The sequence below is a fragment of the Cherax quadricarinatus genome, chromosome 15, assembly GCF_038502225.1.
Source record: "Cherax quadricarinatus isolate ZL_2023a chromosome 15, ASM3850222v1, whole genome shotgun sequence".
Classification (NCBI taxonomy): domain Eukaryota; kingdom Metazoa; phylum Arthropoda; class Malacostraca; order Decapoda; family Parastacidae; genus Cherax; species Cherax quadricarinatus.
In genome coordinates, this window is record NC_091306.1 from 733,821 (window position 1) to 753,847 (window position 20,027).

The 20,027-nt window shown below is 42.0% G+C and overlaps 1 protein-coding gene across 3 annotated transcripts in view; it reads left to right on the top strand.

The window, feature by feature from the left end:
• The window catches only part of LOC128692119 (serine-rich adhesin for platelets), a 580,093-nt gene that overhangs the window by 309,451 nt on the left and 250,615 nt on the right, over positions 1-20,027 (top strand). The window contains exon 1 of one of the 3 annotated variants that reach the window (XM_070085076.1): positions 18,764-19,186. The exons of the other annotated variants lie outside the window; for them this stretch is intronic. Coding sequence (XP_069941177.1) covers positions 19,085-19,186 — 102 coding nt within the window. The 5' untranslated portion in view covers positions 18,764-19,084. Of the gene's footprint in view, positions 1-18,763; positions 19,187-20,027 lie in introns of those variants that run through there. 3 annotated transcript variants of the gene reach the window in all.

The window sequence follows — 20,027 nt, forward strand, 5'->3', positions numbered from 1 at the left end:
TCACAGACCGGGCCGCGGGGGCGTTGACCCCCGGAACTCTCTCCAGGTAAACAGAAATGGGACACGGCAACAAAAGGTCACAGCTGGAAGTTGAAAACTCAGATGAGTCATAGGTATGTCAGGAAGTATTTCTTCAGTCAAAGAGTTATCAGGAAGTGGAATAGTCTGGAGAGTGAGGTACGATAAAGGTCATGAAGGAGGAATAGATTGGACCTAGTAGGGGACCAGCGAAGAGGCGGTGCCAGGAGCTATGAATCGACTCCTGCAACCACAAATAGGTGAGTACATGATGTGGCAGACGGGTTATATAAGTATCCAACAAACAAATTGGTACCTGAAAGGTTTTCCATCTCAGGTGGTATCAATATCTTCTCCGGCGCACGAACTAAGTAAAGCAGGAGTATTCATGGACGTTTCGCTCACAGCGATGCGTTGTTCAAATAAAGGCTTGCTCTGCTATACGTGTCTTTATACTAACAATAATTTGCTTAACGTTTCAACTCACTTGTACGTGAGGCTGAATCATTGACAGCTCGGTGAAAGAGCCATTTACTTTCCTCACGAGTCAAAACAGAATCTGCGTTTTTTTTTTCCAGCCCGTCTATTGAGTCCTTTAATCCCATTGGCCCTTTGGAATCCAATTATCACCAAATTAATTAGGATAATGAGTAAACACCTGCTTTGACGAGGCTTGCGATGACGTGCTCTGAAGAGATATTTGGTAGTAATGTTCGCTAGAGGCGATTCTCCTACATGGTGTAGCCTGCATGTCGCTCTTATAGCCAAGAGAACCAAGGGACTCCTGCCTCGGTCTTGGGGATGTCAACAATAATGAGTTCTCGAGACCTGAGTGCTTCAAAAACTAAACTTTCTTTAAGTTTTAATGAGTTGTAAACAATGCTGAACCGGGGTATTTTTGTTAGCAGTTTGGTGAACGGTAACAGAATGAATGAAATAACAGATTTGCTGCCTAGCAGGTTTATGTGAAGAAGTGTGAGTGTTCGCACCTAGTTATATTTACGGAGATCGAACTATTGCTCTTGGTCTCCTAGCCCTCAATCGACTGCTTTAGCTGATTCCTAGTCCATTGGGCACTCGAGCCGAGCTGATTCCACTACCTCTTTAACATGATATACTGTGTTACTATCATTACACTGAAGAGCTTATTCTAACATATGTCAGTCGCAGTTATTTGTTTAAAACCCCTCGTTCGTTGTGCAGTATATAGGGTCCCATATATACTTGGAGAAGTGATTAAAATGTCTTCGAGAAAAAGTCTAGAGACTTTTTCAAGACTCCGCTTAAATACTATTCTCTTACCTCTTTCTCTCTCTCCACACACACACACACACACACACACACACACACACACACACAGTGTATGCGACCACATCACAGAGGACGTTTGCCAGCCCTTACATAAGTTTAATTCACATTTCCTCGTGTCTGGCTTCGAACAGCCATGTGTTAGACCTCTCGTCTGCCAGGTTTAGGGAGCAGGTATTTCTGTGGGTTGTTGCCTATAGTATTGCATGTTTGTGTTTGAGCCTTAGTGCCCCTGCTGGCGGCATGCTCCCTGGTTCCTTGCCACCCATTTCATTCTTCGTTGTTATGGCGCTTGCGTATATTTACGTAAGGTTTAATGAACGAATGAACGCGACAGACAAACAGGCAGGTTGGCAGGTTATCTTGTGTTAGTGTGGTAGCTCAGGCGTCTCGTTCTCAGTTTAATCTACAGTCTCCCTGGACACAGAAGGTCTCATCTTCTGTGATGTGGTCCCATATACTGTAAGTGTTATTCAATTATTCGTGACTTACCTGGTCTCAGTTGCTTTACAACTTGTAAGTTTTCAGCCTTCTTTTTATAGCCATAATACCAAGAAGTGTAAATATTGATTCTGCTATTTTCTCAACAGATTTAACTTAACATTCACGCGAGACTGGATGTGAACTGAAAAGTAATACGACTTTGCTTTGGTGTTTAGGACAATTAAATGTGAAAGCGATTAGAGTAACAACAGAAAATTTACCTAACATAACGGTAATATCACAGAGAGTTGCCTGAGACATGGCATCATCGTCATTTTTTTGTTAAAAGCAAGCAAAACTCTGCGTTGCTGAAGAAAGCCAGGATGGCTTGTTTCCAGTCAGGTCCTTATATAGTTTCTTTTCTTTCTATAAGACTTTCAACAACTGATTAACTCCTAAGTATCTATTTGCCGCTATGTACAGAGCCAGAAGGTTTTAGAAGACTTGCCCATATATCTCTCCCAGTTCAGAATTCGACCCAGAGTCTTTCAGTTATGAGCCGATCGCCTGTTGCGACATTTAGTAAAGTGGATGAGCCCTGAAGCGAACAGGCAATTTCCCCAAAATGGCCACCAGCCAGCCACGGGGATAACTTCAATAATAAGCTCAGTATTATGACCATACACCAAGGCTACGGTGCAGCGTCCAGGAAATTGGCTGCTCTGGTGCGCCTTCCTTGTGGCCTTCATCTCTAATTACGTCTTTGAGAAGGGACCTCCTCACCAGGCTTCCCTACGGTATATTCACTAAGAGGTGTATATCTCTAAAGTGTTTGCGTGTACTCACCTAGTTGTGGTTGCAGAGGGTCGAGTCACAGTTCCTGGCCCCCGTGTGTGTGTGTGTGTGTGTGTGTGTGTGTGTGTACTCACCTATTTGTGGTTGCAGGAGTCGAGACATAGCTCCTGGCCCCGCCTCTTCACTGATCGCTATGTGTGTGTGTGTGTGTGTGTGTGTGTGTGTGTGTTTTGTATTTATGTGCATCTATGCCCAAATAAACTTATTTTTTTAATTACTTATCCTACTTGACCATCCTCATCCCTATCACATCCATGCTCCTCTAGTCCTTCTTAATCTACTTTTTTCCTTACGACTACTACTACTACTACCTCTCCCTTATAATTATTATAACCACAGGGAAGCGCTAAACTCGTGAAGGTCATACAGCTCCTACTCGCCTTTGACCTGTCCACTACCAGTCCCCCTTTATCTTTCTCTCATTTATTCTCCACATTCCTCCTTTACCACCACCAACCTACTTTTAGCTGGTTAATACTTATTCCTTCGTCTTCTCTCACCCCTTCAGTCTTTTTCCTGTTCCTTTCCTCTTTCTTCCTTTCCAAACTCTAAGTCCCCGACTATCTTTTTCACCATCTTTACCATTCACTTCTGTCTATTCCTCCACTCTCTCCTCACCCATCCAATCATCTCTCCCTCTTCCTTTTTTTGCGTTTCTCTCAGCCATTAACTCGTGTTTACGAAGTCACTCCAACTTTACTGAAAAGCGCATGAAGAAATGCAGATACAAACACACACCAAAGTTTCCTTACCTGAGGCTGCATTTGTCTGGTAACTTTGTTCACAGAGGGTAAGTAAAACCCATCTCGCGTGCCTCTTTTTTTCTGTGTTGCACGTGATTGTCTTTATGTTAGTTTCTGTGTATTACACGCGGTTTTAATTTGATTGGTGTTCTATGTATAATATTAAGTTCTGTGTTTGATTCTGTGTTACACGTGCTTTTGTTTTTTGTACATTACACGCAGGTGTATGTGTGTTTATTTTTATTAATTACACGTGGCTGAATTTGTAAATATTTTTACGTATTATACTTGATTGTATTTGTATTACATGTGATTGTTTTTGTGTATATGTCTATGTATTGCAGGTACTTTCATTGTGATATGTTACAGCCACGATACTGTAACTGGTGTCTCTGTCTACTGGCTGTAGCAGGTAGACCATGCACTAACCTCAGGGTTTCAGTGACTATTGCCAAGACCGTAATATATTAAATTATCCCCTCACCTACCTCAGTCAGACCTCCGGGGGCTGATTTAGTGTGCGTGGGCTGTCTTCTTCTGTGGGTTTAGTGACTCCAAGTTGAATCTGTTTGAATTTAATGAAAAGTATCACATCAAAACAGATCTTGCATCAACTGATTCAAATCTGGTCAATTTGCATATAAATAGGTTACAGGAACGTACTGAATTGGCACAACATGTACAAATGGTTCTTTGTAACTATGCCTGTAGTGCATTTGACTTAGCCGTGAAATGTGCCTACGGTTTTTCATACTGTCGTAGCCCTCTATGAAGCCAGACTTTCTTGTTGACTCTGGTTAACCAGGCTGTTGATACTAGCGGCCCTCTTGCTTCCTTAGCCATCACTTGACTAATAAGACACTAATACTTTTTAGAAATTGCAAGAGACGCTTCAATACTTTACATATTTATAGTAACAACTCCTTTTTTTAAGATCAGTTTCTCCTCACATTGACATAGATACAACTATACACATTCATGGGTCCCTAAATACATTCCAAGTCGGTCCTTCACATGCAAATAATTTTTTTTACCACTGGTTTTCACAACTTGTCTCAAGGAGAGCACAGGCTCTGCGTGAGGGTGAGGGAGTCTGATGATCACATACACGTACAAACAACGTTGATGATGTTTTGATGAAGTTGTGAGTGCTGAGAGTCCTCAGGTATATCTGGTGGTATGCATTTTGCTGGTCAGGACCACTGTGCATACAAGTCTGCACTTCAACTACATTGTGTTCAAAATTAACTGTCTTTGATACTGTTATATTTCGTATAATGTCATCATTATTCGTGAAAATAAGGTCAAGTGTGTTTTCTAGTCTTGTTAGCTCCACTGTCTGTTGGCTTAGGGTGAGTTTATTGTAGACATTCAACAACTCGTGTGTGTGACTTTTCATCTGAGCAGCCTCCAGGGATTATCTCTAATATAACATTATTTCCTACAGTCTTTAATTTTATTTATCTTAAATTGAAATCACCAAGTAGCAAGATATTTGATGCTGGGGTTGGAACAGTATTTTCCAGACAGTAATTAATTTTCAATAGCTGTTCCTTGAACTATTGAGAAGTTGCATCTGGTGGCTTATAAGCAACAATAATGACCAAGTTTTGGTTATCAATCACTGACAACAACATCAGTTGTCCTGGAGTGAGGTCCACTGGCTGTGACTCCAGTCCAACTAGGCTCCGAGGTGGTGGAATATTTTTGTTATTTCTTTCCATTTTGTCCGTGTCCTGGTGCTCAAAAATCTCTTGTTGTGCAATGGTTGTAACTACTATGGTTAGTTTTCTCAACGTTTGTGGGTTTGTACTGATGTATTACTCATCTTGTTGTGAAAAAGTTAACAAGAGGTAGAACGACACACTTCCTGGGACAGGAGGTGGCCGCAATTTTTTTTTTTTTTTTTTAGGTGGCCGGAGTTGTACGTTTCATTCGTTTTCACAGATATTTCATTGCTACAGATACCCCCCAAGCATAGAATTCGCAGTTTTCCTTTCAAATGGCTGTAATTGGTGCTTGCTGGGTGCTCGGTTGGTGCAGTTTTTAGAGCTGTTCTTCTGTCTTCAGCAACCATACCAGGGTCACCACCAGCAGTTATTGCTGGAACTGCACCAACACTGTCCCCAGACAAAGATTCCTGCTCTACTAAATCTGTAATGGTGGTCGTGGTAGAGTCTGTAGCCGAGTCTGCAGTGGAATCTGTATTAGGGTTTGTAGCTAAATCGACACTAGGTGGTAGTGGTGGTGGTGTTGTGGTGGTAGTGAAGGTGTTAGTGGTGGGTGATGTTGGTGGTAATGGAGGTAATGATGGTGGTGCTGGTGTTAATGGTGATAATGGTTGTGGTGGTAATGATGGTAATAGTGATGGTGGTGGTAATGAAGGCGGCCCCGTAGGGGTGGTGGTTGTGGTGGGAGGGGTGGTGGTGAACTGACAGTAGACTGTAAGACTGACGAGGTAGAAGGAAGGGTCGAGGTGGAGACAGAAGACGGAGATGGTGGAGGGAAGATGTGGTCCATAATGCAGGTCTCACACACACACAAACACACACACACACACACACACACACACACACACACACACACACTCACACACTCACACACGCACACACGCACACACACACATACACCTGAAGACCCAGATGAGTCAAAGGGATGTTAGGAAGTATTTCTTCAGTCATAGAGTAGTCAGGAAGTGGAATAGCCTAGCAAGTGCGGTAGTGGAGGCAGGAACCATACATAGGTTTAAGATGAGGTATGATAAAGCTCATGGAGCAGGGGGAGAGAGGACCTAGTAGCACTCAGTGAAGAGGCGGGGCCAGGAGCTGAGTCTCGACCCCTGCAACCACAATGAGGTGAGTACAATTAGGTGAGTACACACACACACACACACACACTACACACACACACACACACACACACACACACACACACACACACACACACACACACACACTACACACACAACACACACAACAGGCCTAGTGTCTAATCGACATGTGCATAGGACAAAATGGTAACTAACACACATATATTTTGCTTCTCGGTCAAATGCACAGGTGAGGAGTCCTGTCTGGAGCGGGAGGACAGGGAGCGCTGGATGGAAGGTCGTGGTTTATATGATGTCTCCAAGGTGGCACTTTAACACACTCAAATGGAAAACAATTTGCATATTGCACAAAGGTTCGAAGACACGAGCTCTGTATTATACGCGAGTATAGAATTAACGACCTATCCTCAGTCTTCGTACACTGCATTGTGGTCGACCATTGTGTTTTTATATGGGATTAAAACATCACATGAACTTTCACGTAAATTTTTTTCGGGGTTGACCAGTAAAGCAGTGAAAGACCTCAATCTGACGACCAAAAATTGCAGTGACTAACTTCACGAGAAAATATCATATGTCTCATGACTAATAAAATACCACCACCACCTATACAAAAGCAAGACGCCACAGATGTTGAAAAAAGCATTCAGAGTGCATGTCAAAAATACGCGGAGCGAGAATGAAATTTCCTCTGGTGCAGCCAGATGTTTCCTGACGTTGCGTAACATCTACCATGTTCACAGAATATCTCAGAGTAACACTGAAGCTCCTTTCATGGGAGGGTTCCTTGATGCTGGTGAAGGACTCATGATGCAAGGAACTGAATCAACCCTTCCTTTCGCCAGATCAAACCTGATTCTAACCAGGCGATCTTTCACTCCAACAGGTTTAGCGCCTCACCATGAATATATTAATAGTAATATTAATGAATCTGATAGAAGAAATGAAGAAGCTTCAACCTGAATGTGACAAGTCATCATAAAGGGAAGTGTGAAGTGTAATCTTGCCCTTATATGCCTTCTGCTGTTCTATTATTTTTACAAATCCTAGAGAATGTGAGAAATCACGAAAGCACTTGGAGGTTCACAATTTTTTCACGGCAGTTAAAGATAAGCAGGAAAGTATATAAGGACGAGACTACACCTCGCGGTCACCTTACAACACCTGACCTCTCTTTGATGATGTAGGTAGGTAGTGAAGGATCTGTCAAACCCAGCTTATATTCTAACCATGCTTTAAGAATTTAACTTGTCTAATATATCTTAAATTCTCCTCAAATTTTATTAATTATAAATTAATCCAATTTGTATAACAAAAAGCAATATTCATATTATTTTCAAAACTATTTTTATGAAACATGATTCTGTTATATTTCCCTCGACCATCGACCTACTTGATATAACTTTTTCAGTCTTCTGAAAATCAAATAAATGGTTAAAATCTCTCACATGAATAAACAGAGCATTAGAATCTTGTCCAGTTCTAATGATATATTTATTTTGTTTTAATCTAAGCTCAAAGCTTTTCCCAGTTTGACCGTAATAAACTTTATCATATTTTTTTACAAGGAATCTTGTAGTTACACCCATTAGATTTTTGTTTGCACAGTAGCAAACAAAAATCTAATGCAGCAAACAAAAACAAGTAATAAGAAAGGAATATAGAGAAAACAGAAGAAAAACGTTCATCTCCCTTAACAATAAAACAAACTTGATTTAATTACATTATGCTGGACAAGGAAATGTTAACCTAGATAAGGGCAGAATATATAAGTTTAACAAACAAAAATAGGCAACTGAATAATAGAATTTAACAGCATCAAATTTCAATAAACATTATTAAATATCAAAATCTCATACTTCCAAAAAAAAGATCAAATTGTATCAGACGACAACAGCAGAAAGCAAAATAATAACCTGGAGCACCAGAAGAGAGCGAAATATTGTCCTCACTCATCAGCAGACAAAATTCGTCCCCACGCAAGTAGTCTATAAAACACTACTGCCACAAAGCAGCAGCAGTAGCATCATCAGCCACAGCAGCTGCAGCAGCATCATCAGCAGCAGCAACTGCAGACACAGCAAATGACAACAGCGTCACCAACAGTCAACAAAATATTTCCCCGTTCGGGGAAATCGGTCTATTTTGCTTCAATTTCGGGTGTAATATAAAAAGACAATTCAAAACTTTCGAGGCTTGAAGAATTTCAGGGAAAGACGCAATTGCCAAAACCACGCAAGTGCGATGACACACATACGCACACACAAAGAAAATATTTATATGGAAGATTACTGGAGAAAGGAAAAAAAACATACTTTTCAAGATATAATGAAAATTTTGAGTAGCCCTTTCTTTAGAAGATGGCGAAGGACATTGCGTCAAAAAAGCTGTCTTTATACCAGCATAAAAAGTAATAGCTGGAAGTACAGACTGACAAAACTGGAAAAAAACCAGGTAAGGCAGGGCTGGTTGATACAAAAAATTAGACGTAATGAATGCTTCAACACAACACGTTCAGAAACTTCTCAAGATGCAAACCGATATATAAAAAAAAAACACAAGATATATAGATCAAAAAATGGTTCAAGTCTTCACAGAGTTCAACTTAGAGGGAGAAATAAGCAGAAAATACCTGCACGATGGAAACAGACACAAATGTAGCGTAATGTGATAACTTGCTGATAATGTTTCGCCCATGCAGTGGTCTTTTTCAAGTCACAGAGAAACTTGAATTATATATACACAAATAACCCGCACATAAAAGAGAGAAGCTTACGATGACGTTTCGGTCCGACTTGGACCATTGACAAAGTCACACCGAAATGTATTGCATACATATATGTATGTATGCAATACAGTGGCAAGATAAACCACGGAGGATGGAACTCTTCAGCTTAAGTACTTTCACAAGTTTCCGTGCGTCATCAGGAGCTATTCAATGTTGCAAGAATAGCAACAGAAGAAATGAGGGAAAAATTTTCTCAGAATAAGTTATCGTGGGGACATCAGCCAGCTTGTCTCATAAAATGAGTGGCAACGGTCAGTTCACCAGCCACTCACCGTCCCCATATGGAGTAGGATAGCAAAGTCTAGCTGCTTCTCCTATTCTCCCTGCCTCTGCCTCCATTCTTCTTGAATCTCAAAACATACGTACACTAAATCACGCGTGTCGGGGAGACTGGCGGAGATACAGGTACAGGTGGTGTGGATGGTGCTTGGAAGGCTGGGCTCTAAGCAGGTGTACCTTGGTTGCTTACTGATAGAAAGGTCAGCTCTCACCAGGAAAGAACTCTTGGATTTGATTCGAGTGGTGATACCTTAAAATTCAATATTTCTGTTCTTCAGGGGCGTTCTTCCCAAATCCTATTCTTGAGGTGTAGGCGTAGTGTTAAATATGTCAGCTTCGGTAATCACACTCGGGCGACACTGATTAACACATTCTGGACCAAAATGATATCATGTCATTCACCTCTTGAAGGGGTAGTAACAATGATTCATTGAAATCCGTCGGTGATCCTGTTTGATCATCGTCGTACTAATGGCAGGCTGAAGTTCTTCAGCTCCAGATACTGTCTTTAGGTTTACTGGTTTACCTCTTCGTTCATGCAACAGGCTGAAATTCGTTATTTCTTCGAGTAGCACTTGAGAAATTACTGCTGACACATTACTCATAGGTATGTTCACAATACTCGGGTCGACAGGAGTGCTTGACTGCAGCACTTTATGTAGAACTTCCTGGACGCTTTTTGCAATTACTGATTCTGTCCTTGCATAATGAATGGAGGTCATTGGTATTTCACTAAATATAGGTGGAAGAAGATCATTCTGTGAGAAAGGGGTTACTTACCTCATGTTACAACCATTATCTACTGCACTCTTCATCACCTCAGTTAGTGTGTCAACGAGAGTTGCACTTATAAATTGATTCACAAATTCTTTCTCTAATATTACCAGCTGGGCTATAGGCATATCCATCCCCTGATACATATTAAAAACAAGATTCATATTTTCAAGCACAACGCACACTAAATGAAGATCACTTTGTTCTATTCTTCTGATCCTTCACGAGAAATGATGAAGATAGGGAGCCAGTGACTCTGCCCCTAAGAACATAAGAAAGGCGGAACACTGTAGTAGGCCTACTGGCCCAGTGAACCCACTAAGTTCCATGCATCAATTAAAACTCTCTCACATACAAACTCAGGAACACTCTTAACATTCTTAAGAATTAAATCTAAAATCTTAATCAGTCTTAATACTCTTAAAACTTAGCTCGTAAATCTTAATCATTATCTGGACTTAACATCGTCAGCTTTTTACACTTAATAAAAAAACTCTCGGATTATATTTACTTGTAAGGCTAATAATCATTTTTAATTTAGTTAGTTAAAGAAATCACCCAACAGTCACTAGTTCACAACACTATATATATATATATATATATATATATATATATATATATATATATATATATATATATATATATATATATATATATATATATATATATATATGTGTGTGTGTGTGTGTGTGTGTGTGTGTGTGTGTGTGTACTCACCTAATTGTACTCACCTAATTGTGGTTGCAGGGGTCGAGACTCAGCTCCTGGCCCCGCCTCTTCACTGATCGCTACTGGATCCTCTTTCTCTCTCTGCTTCCTGAGCTTTGTCATACCTCTTCTTAAAACTATGTATGGTTCCTGCCTCCTTCCTCTGTGTGTGTGTGTGTGTGTGTGTGTGTGTGTGTGTGTGTGTGTGTGTGTGTGTGTGTGTGTGTGTGTGTGTGTGTGTGTGTGTGTGTCTGTGTGTCTGTGTGTGTGTGTGTGTGTGTGTGTGTGTGTGTGTGTGTACTCACCTCACCTAATTGTACTCACCTAATTGTGGCTGCAGGGGTCGATACTCAGCTCCTGGCCCCGCCGCTTCACTGATCGCTACTAGGTCCTCTCCCTCTCTGCTTCCTGAGCTTTGTCATACCTCTTCTTAAAACTATGTATGGTTCCTGCCTTCTTCCTCTGTGTGTGTGTGTGTGTGTGTGTGTGTGTGTGTGTGTGTACTCACCTAATTGTGGTTGCAGGGGTCGAGACTCAGCTCCTGGCCCCGCGTATGTGTGTGTGTGTGTGTGTGTTTATGTATGTGTGTGTGTGTGTGTGTGTGTGTGTGTGTGTGTGTGTGTGTGTGTGTGTGTGTGTGTGTGTGTGTGTGTGTGTGTGTGTGTGTGTGTGTGTGTGTGTGTGTGTGTATTAAAAAGGGTAATGAGGGAGAAAGATTTACAATAATGCCATAAACAGGAATGAAAGCTGAAGTGAGAAATGGAGTGTGTTACCTGTTATTAATATTTCTGAGGACCACATGAAATAATACTAAATTACAGTAATCAGCCAATAATGATCAGATAATATTTCCACAATGTTATTATACCAATTAATACACATGACTGCCATCATAAATACTATAACTAAATAGGCTGGGGGAAATGAAAATCCGCACCCAAATTTGTTTAGTGTAGTCCCAGTAGTTTGTTATTTATGGTAGTTAATAGATTTTTTTTTTATTATCACACTGGCCGATTCCCACCAAGGCAGGGTGGCCTGAAAAAGAAAAACTTTCACCATCATTCACTCCATCACTGTCTTGCCAGAAGGGTGCTTTACACTACAGTTTTTAAACTGCAACATTAACACCCCTCCTTCAGAGTGCAGGCACTGTACTTCCCATCTCCAGGACTCAAGTCCTGGAGATGGGAAGTAAATTTTCCTAAAAACCATAAAGTCATCAATAAAACTATCTAGCCACTCTTACTAATATAACTACTACTACTACTGCCACTATTATTACTTTTAATACTTCTACTACTGCTACTACTACAACACTACTACTATTACTGTTACTACTATTACTACTACTTCTACCGCTATTATACTACTAATATCACTACCATTACTACTACTAAAACCAGTACTACTACAATTACTATTACTACTACTACTACTACTATTACAAATGAAAATAGTCCATAATGGACCAGTGTCGCAGAAATTTCCTATGCAAAGTCAAGGTTATATCAGAAATTTTCAAATATCTTACAGTGATTAACGGCCATTTTACAAGCCTGCTTGAACTACCTCGTTTTGGAAGTGAGCGATCTGTTTCTGAGTGATATTTTATGTGTATCTTTGTATATTTCTGTATACATTAGTAAATATTAATATAAATTCTTTCCTCACCCTACGAACTAAACAGTAGCAACAAGGGCGATCGTGAGAGAAGAGAGAGAAAGAGGAAGAGAATATCTTAAATATATAGTCAGGTGGCGTCACTTAGTCTTCACTAGTAACATGATTTCTCCATTAAATATATACCGTGTTCTCTCATTCCGTTGTATCACTTGCATGGCAATAACGAAGATCCCAACACAGGACCGTATTCAGCCGTCCTATCATTTTATCCTGTCCTGTTGTCGATATCGTCGCTATGAGCCATACTCTGATTAGCATAAGCCACACCTTGTGTCACCACAGGCCACACTACGAAACATAGTCATAAGCCACACTGTAGACCCGGTCTAGAGTTACACTATAAACAATTTTACGAGTCGCACCATGAGCCATGGCATGAGTCGCACCATGAGCCATGGCATAAGTCGCACCATGAGCCATGGCATAAGTCAAACCTTGAGCCATACTAAATCACTCTACAGTCCGCACAGTCACACTATGATCCACGCTAAGCCACACTATGATCCGTACTAATTATGATCCACAATGAGCCACTCTTAATTACAACAAAAGCCACACCATGAGCCACATTATTTCACTCATCAGAGAAGTTACATTATTTACCGATTAAAGCAATAAACTGAACTGATTACTGCAGTTAAATTATAATTTCGGAAAAAATTACGTTGTTAATTACTACGCTGAGGATGTGGAGAGTGTGGAGAGTGTGGAGTGTGGAGAGTGTGGAGAGTGTGGAGAGTGTGGAGAGTGTGGAGAGTGTGGAGAGTGTGGAGAGTGTGGAGAGTGTGGAGAGTGTGGAGAGTGTGGAGAGTGTGGAGAGTGTGGAGAGTGTGGAGGGTGTGGAGAGTGTGGAATGTGGAGGTCTAGTACAAAGCGTGGAGTTGTGTTCCCGTAGATTTACTGCTTTCCTCAACATTTCAGTCAGGCTGTTAGTGACTTCCTCCAGTCTCTGGAGTGAAGTGCATCAAACTGTGTTAATTACTGATCCACCTCGGGGCACTTGAGGATCTACTTCTCCATATTTAATTTGCCAGCATTCATCAGCAGTTTAGAGACGCCTCAGTTGTATGCAGTTGTATAATGCATATATGTGTATTTTTTATGTATGTATATGAGTGTATTATGTATGTTTTTATGTAAATGCATATACATAAGTGTGAAAGTGTATATGTATAGATATTCAAGAGTGTGTGTGCAAACTGTAATACCTGCGCAATGCTCAACTCCTTTTTCCTCGGCAACCTCTGGAAGTAGGGGCGCCATTGGTACACTAAGAGAAAACACCGTAAGTGTCCGGGGCCCAAGACTGTTCAACAGCCTCCCATCAAGCATTAGGGGAATTGCCAACAAACCCCTGGCTGCCTTCAAGAGAGAGCTGGACAGATACCTAAAGTCAGTGCCGGATCAGCCAGGCTGTGGCTTGTACGTTGGACTGCGTGCGGCCAGCAGTAACAGCCTAGTTGATCAGGCCCTGATCCATCGGGAGGCCTGGTCATGGACCGGGCCGCGGGGGCGTTGATCCCCGGAATAACCTCCAGGTAACCAGGTGTATAAGTTATCTTGCCTTCGCTCTAGAATGAAGGAGATATATTTATAAAAATTCCATTTCTCCTGTGTACAGGCTAGGCTATTCTGAGAGATGATAATACCCAAGTGATAATAACTCCAGCTATGGTGGAAGGAAACCCTTGAAGCTGCCGTAGCTGATGAACCCTTGCTGGAATACCTGACGATATCCTCGTTCCCCTCTGAAGTCTTCTATCTCAGGCTGACTTATTTCGTCAACTTGTATGAGCCTCGTCCTGCATGATGGAATATGACACGAAAACATAGCTAACTTTTGTTCCCACTCTCTAATAATTAGACAGTGGGAACAAAAGCAGTGTACTGCTACCTTATTCTATATGATAATCATATAGAATAAGGTAGCAGTACACTGCAGATGTATCTAGTTTTGTTTAAAATATATTATGATCCCTGACGGTATCCTCATTGTCATCCTAATTCTCCCAGCTCAGGTTGACAGATTTCAACACTTTGTAAGTGACCCATCCAGCGTGATGGAATATGACAGGGAAATATGGCTAGCTTTTCTTCCCACTGTGTAACTGTCATACAGAATAATATGGTAACAGCATGCTACCGATGTATACATTCTTTATAAATAAAACAGAATTCTTAGAAAGATGGTTTAGGCCGACTGACCTAATAATAATTTCCATATTAATCTAAATTCCCCATAATGCAAAACTGGAACCCATCCACATTAAAACATTAAAAACACCACAAAAACAAACTTTGAAAATATCTACATAGGTGAATATGTTTGCAAACATACATGTACAAGTGTATATTTACACATACGAGTAAAACTATACTCCCATACTTACTTGTGTGTATCAAGACCGTCTTAAGTAAGTTAACAGTCGGCTGTGAGACCTCCAATATAAAAACTAGAAGAGTGAAAGATCACATAACGGCCGTTGTTCAGGAAGTGATGCTTTGTCGTTGTTAACTTATCCTTATAAGGAAGTCTTACTTGTCTAAGATCATATCAAGCAGGGAATGCAGGGTGTGACACAGTGAGGTATGCTCGTACAGGGTGTGACAAATTGAGGTATGCTCGTACAGGGTGTGACACAGTGAGGTATGCTCGTACAGGGTGTGACACAGTGAGGTATGCTCGTACAGGGTGTGACAGTGAGGTATGCTCGTACAGGGTGTGACACAGTGAGGTATGCTCGTACAGGGTGTGACACAGTGAGGTATGCTCGTACAGGGTGTGACACAGTGAGGTATGCTCTTGCAGGGTGTGACACAGTGGGATATGCTCATAGTGGGTGTGACACAGTAAGGAATGCTAGTAGAGGATGTAACACAGTGAGATATACTCGTACAGTGTGTGATACAGCAGGGTATGCTCGTACAGGGTACAAGGTATGCTCGTACAGGGTGTGACACAGCTAGGTATGCTCGTACAGGGTGTGGCACAGCTAGGTATGCTAGTACAGAGTGTGACACAGCAAGGTATACTCAAGACAGTATATTGATGACAGAATATGTTGTACCAGGTTTGTATATCTGTAGATGTGGCTTTTCTGAGGAAACCATAACTATCATATTCATGTGAAAGAGCTAAACTCGTAGGGTTAGCACACAGCCTGAGGAAAATGAGGTAACATGGTTTGACCTCAGGAAGAGGAGGCGGTATCTCCACTTCTTTGGATCAAGAGCCCTTCGCCAGCATCAAGTCAAATACCTGGGAACTCTCGCAGTGTGTGTCACACACATACACACACAGAATGCCAGAGTGGGCACCTGTGACGAGTGGGGTCCCGCAAGGGCCAGTTCTAGGACCAGTGCTGTTTCTGGTATTTGTGAACGACATGACGGAAGGAATAGACTTCGAAGTGTCCCTGTTTGCAGATGACGTGAAGTTGATGAGAAGAATTCATTCGATCGAAGACCAGGCAGAACTACAAAGGGATCTGGACAGGCTGCAGACCTGGTCCAGCAATTGGCTCCTGGAGTTCAACCCCACCAAGTGCAAAGTCATGAAGATTGGGGAAGGGCAAAGAAGACCGCAGACGGAGTACAGTCTAGAGGGCCAGAGACTACAAACCTCACTCAAGGAAAAAGATCTTGGGGCGAGTATAACACCAGGCACATCTCCTGAGGCGCACATCAACCAAATAACGGCTGCAGCATATGGGCGCCTAGCAAACCTAAGAACAGCATTCCGACATCTTAATAAGGAATCATTCAGGACCCTGTACACTGTGTACGTTAGGCCCATATTGGAGTATGCGGCACCAGTTTGGAACCCACACCTAGCCAAGCACGTAAAGAAACTAGAGAAAGTGCAAAGGTTTGCAACAAGACTGGTCCCAGAGCTAAGGGTATGTCCTACGAGGAGAGGTTAAGGGAAATCGACCTGACGACACTGGAGGACAGGAGAGATAGGAGCTGACATGATAACGACACATAAAATATTGAGAGGAATTGACAAGGTGGACAGAGACAGAATGTTCCAGAGATGGGACACAGCAACAAGAGGACACAGTTGGAAGTTGAAGACACAGATGAATCACAGGGATGTTAGGAAGTATTTCTTCAGTCACTGAGTAGTCAGGAAGTGGAACAGTTTGGGAAGCGATGTAGTGAAGGCAGGATCCATACATAGCTTTAAGCAGAGGTATGATAAAGCTCATGGTTCAGGGAAAATGACCCAGTAGCGACCAGTGAAGAGGTGGGGCCAGGAGCTATGACTCGGCCCCTGCAACCACAACTAGGTGAGTACACACACACACACACACACACACACACACACACACACACACACACGTGGAATAGATAAGGTAGACAGAGACAGGTTGTTCCAGAGATGGGACACAGAAACAAGGGGTCACAATTGGAAGCTGAAGACTCAGACGAGTCATAGGGATGTTAGGAAGTATTTCTTCAGTCATAGAGTCATCAGGAAGTGGAATAGCCTAACAAGTGATGTAGTGGAGGCAGGAACCATACATAGCTTTAAGACGAGTTATGACAAAGCTCTGAAAGCAGAGAGAGGACCTAGTAGCGATCAGTGAAGAGGCGGGGCCAGGAGCTGTGTCTCGTCCCCTGCAACCTCAATCAGGTGAGAACACACACACACACAACCCAGTAGCAACCGGTGAAGAGGCGGGGCCAGGAGCTAAGACTCGACCCCTGCAACCACAAATAGGTGAGTACACACACACACACACACACACATATATATACATATATATACATATATATACATATATATATATATATATATATATATATATATATATATATAAAGAAGCAAAACAACCACTGTGAAAGAATAGTGAAATTCCAAGCGATTTCGTGGCTTCTCACATTATCAAGGAACTATATCTATCATAACATACTGGAGTGGGAGATAAGGGAGAAAATGTAAAATAAACTAGTTGAAAAGCAAGGGAACCGTGGGCACAATAAGAGAATATTGTTTCAAAATTCGTGGGTGCGGACTATTCAGCCTCTTACCAAAAGATATCAAGAATACTGCAGCAAAAAATGTAAAAGTTTTGAAGAAGAAGCCCAATGAAGGTAAGTGCCGAATCAACCAGGCTGTGATGGATATGTGGGCCAGCGGACCGTCAGCAGCAACAGCTTGGTTGGCTAGATAAGCGCCAGATAAGCCTGATCCCAGGGCTGAACTGAGGGAAAACTCTCGAAACCGGTAAATGGTATGTGAGAGGTACGTCTTCGTCCACTGATCGCTAGACACGATCGTAGAAAGGCTTTCCCTAGACTCTGGCAGTGGTTCCCAAACTTTGTTGTCCACGGCCCAACGTTCGAAATCACAAATAGAACAGGCAGCTACTTAGCACTCCAGCAAATTGTCGAAGATTTATAGCATAAGATTAAAGAAAATGTTACGCTGATGACATAGTGGAAAGAGAACTAGGAAGGTAATATGATAACACTGTACATAATACTGAGAGGAAGTGACAGGATGGAGAGAGACAGATTGTTTAAGTGATGGGAAACGGGAATACAGGGCACAGGTGGAAGCTGAAAACAAAAACTAATCATAGTGATGTTAGGAAGCATTTCTTCAGTCTAAGAGTTGTCAGGAAGTGGATAATGGAGTGGCAGAGGCAAGCTCTATACATAGCTGTAAGAAGAGGTATGACAAGGCTCTCCAAGCCAGAAGAGACTAAACTCAGTACCAGACAGCGAAGAGGAGCCAGATGAGACTTGACCCCTGGAACCACATATAGGTGAGTATACACACACACACACACACACACACACACACACACACACACACACATCTTCTAAAATAAGAATGCTACACTCGTAAACAAACTGTGCGGACGGCCATTTCCAGGATACTTATCTCTCCCCCACATCCCTTTAAACCCAGTTTCTCAAGTGAGATATTCTTAGGAATGAACCTATCTCTGGTGTACCCTCTGCCCACACCCAAAACCGTAACATTAAATTTAATTAAGCTCAATATGTCCTACGTACAAACGGAGCTCGTGGAAACGAGCAGGACAATAACGTAAGCTGACCGCTCTGATAGAAAGTGACCAGATTTCCGGCCGCAGAGCTTCCACTTGAATAAATATTCCAGTTATTATTTAAACAATTTCTAACTGCAGGGATCTCGAGGAGCATACATCCCGAGCAGGCAAGCAGCTTAAAAAGATAACGATTCACGAAGGCACTGCAAAGGAAGAAAAAACTCTATGCGGAAGGGAAACTGAGGCTGGGTAACTGTGGTTACATATAACACTATCTGGCAGCCGCTGCCCCCCTGGCTTGTGTGGCTGGCCGCAGTGGCACCTACATCATCATCACTGTCCTGTGTGCAGCTGTGGCACTCCCTCCCTGCCTACCTACACCTGAGGGCTAGCATTTGCGACTCACTCAGAAATATCTTGGACTGTTGATCGTCTGCTCCATCCCACTTGGTTTTGGATGGTGTTTACGTTTGATTGGAAAATACGACAGTTGTCTCACGGGGCGCCGAGAGCACTGATGGATGCGAGCAGTGATAGTGTGCGTGATGCCTGTTGGGGCTGTAAATATTTACTGATGCAAGTGTAAGTGTTCACAAGCGTGTTGTTAAGTGGGTGTGAGCATCAGTAGAGGAATGTCCGGGATGGCATGTACGTGTGCACAACCCACCAAGGTCATGGGGGAACAGCTATCATCGTTCATCTGGCTACCTACAAACACCTCTCCCTCTCCTGCTATTTAGATTGTAAGGTAAGCAATGCTTTCGTCGTCAATTTTTTACTCAATACCACGAGCTACATTACCTTACTAACACGTGAATTGATTAGTTCCGAGTGATTTTAATAAATTCGCAGTAAAATCGTTGCCTAGGCCGCCTTGTGCGAAGTTGTTTGGTAAGTCACCTGATGTTAATATCCAGAGATCAAGCGTGGCGCCAGAAAGATAATGATGTACAACATTCTCTCAACATTTTATTTCTAAGAGAGCTGCCCCTTCACCAGCCACAATACTGTTGAATTATCAATATGTATTTAATGGAAAAATGCTGAACCAATATTGGTTATAAAGCACAATGCAACACTCGTGAAAACAGCAACATACACCGCCGTGCTTGTTGATTTGATGTATACCTCCTGCTGCGTGGTCTTAGTTATGGTTACTCCCTGAACCTTTCAGTTGTTTGAATTTTGTAGCATATATGTACTAGTCTGTAGTCTGTTTCCGGTCTTCTCCTGTGCGTAGGGGCGCAAATTAAAAAAAAATCCAAAAAAAAAAACGACTACTCACAGTTTGTTATAATGATTGCTAACCCAGTTAACAAACCTTCTCAAACTGATTAGAAAATAAACGAATATTAAGGTCAGAAATTACAGCTAATGAAAAGAATTTCAATAAAGTTTAATTCAACAAGGTAGTGAAAGTACAACGATGAGGAGGAAGAAAACTGGGCACCATCCCCACCACAGATGTAAGAAGGTAGAGTGCGGGGCACCATCCCCACCACAGATGTAAGAAGGTAGAGTGCGGGGCACCATCCCCACCACAGATGTAAGAAGGTAGAGTGCGGGGCACCATCCCCACCACAGATGTA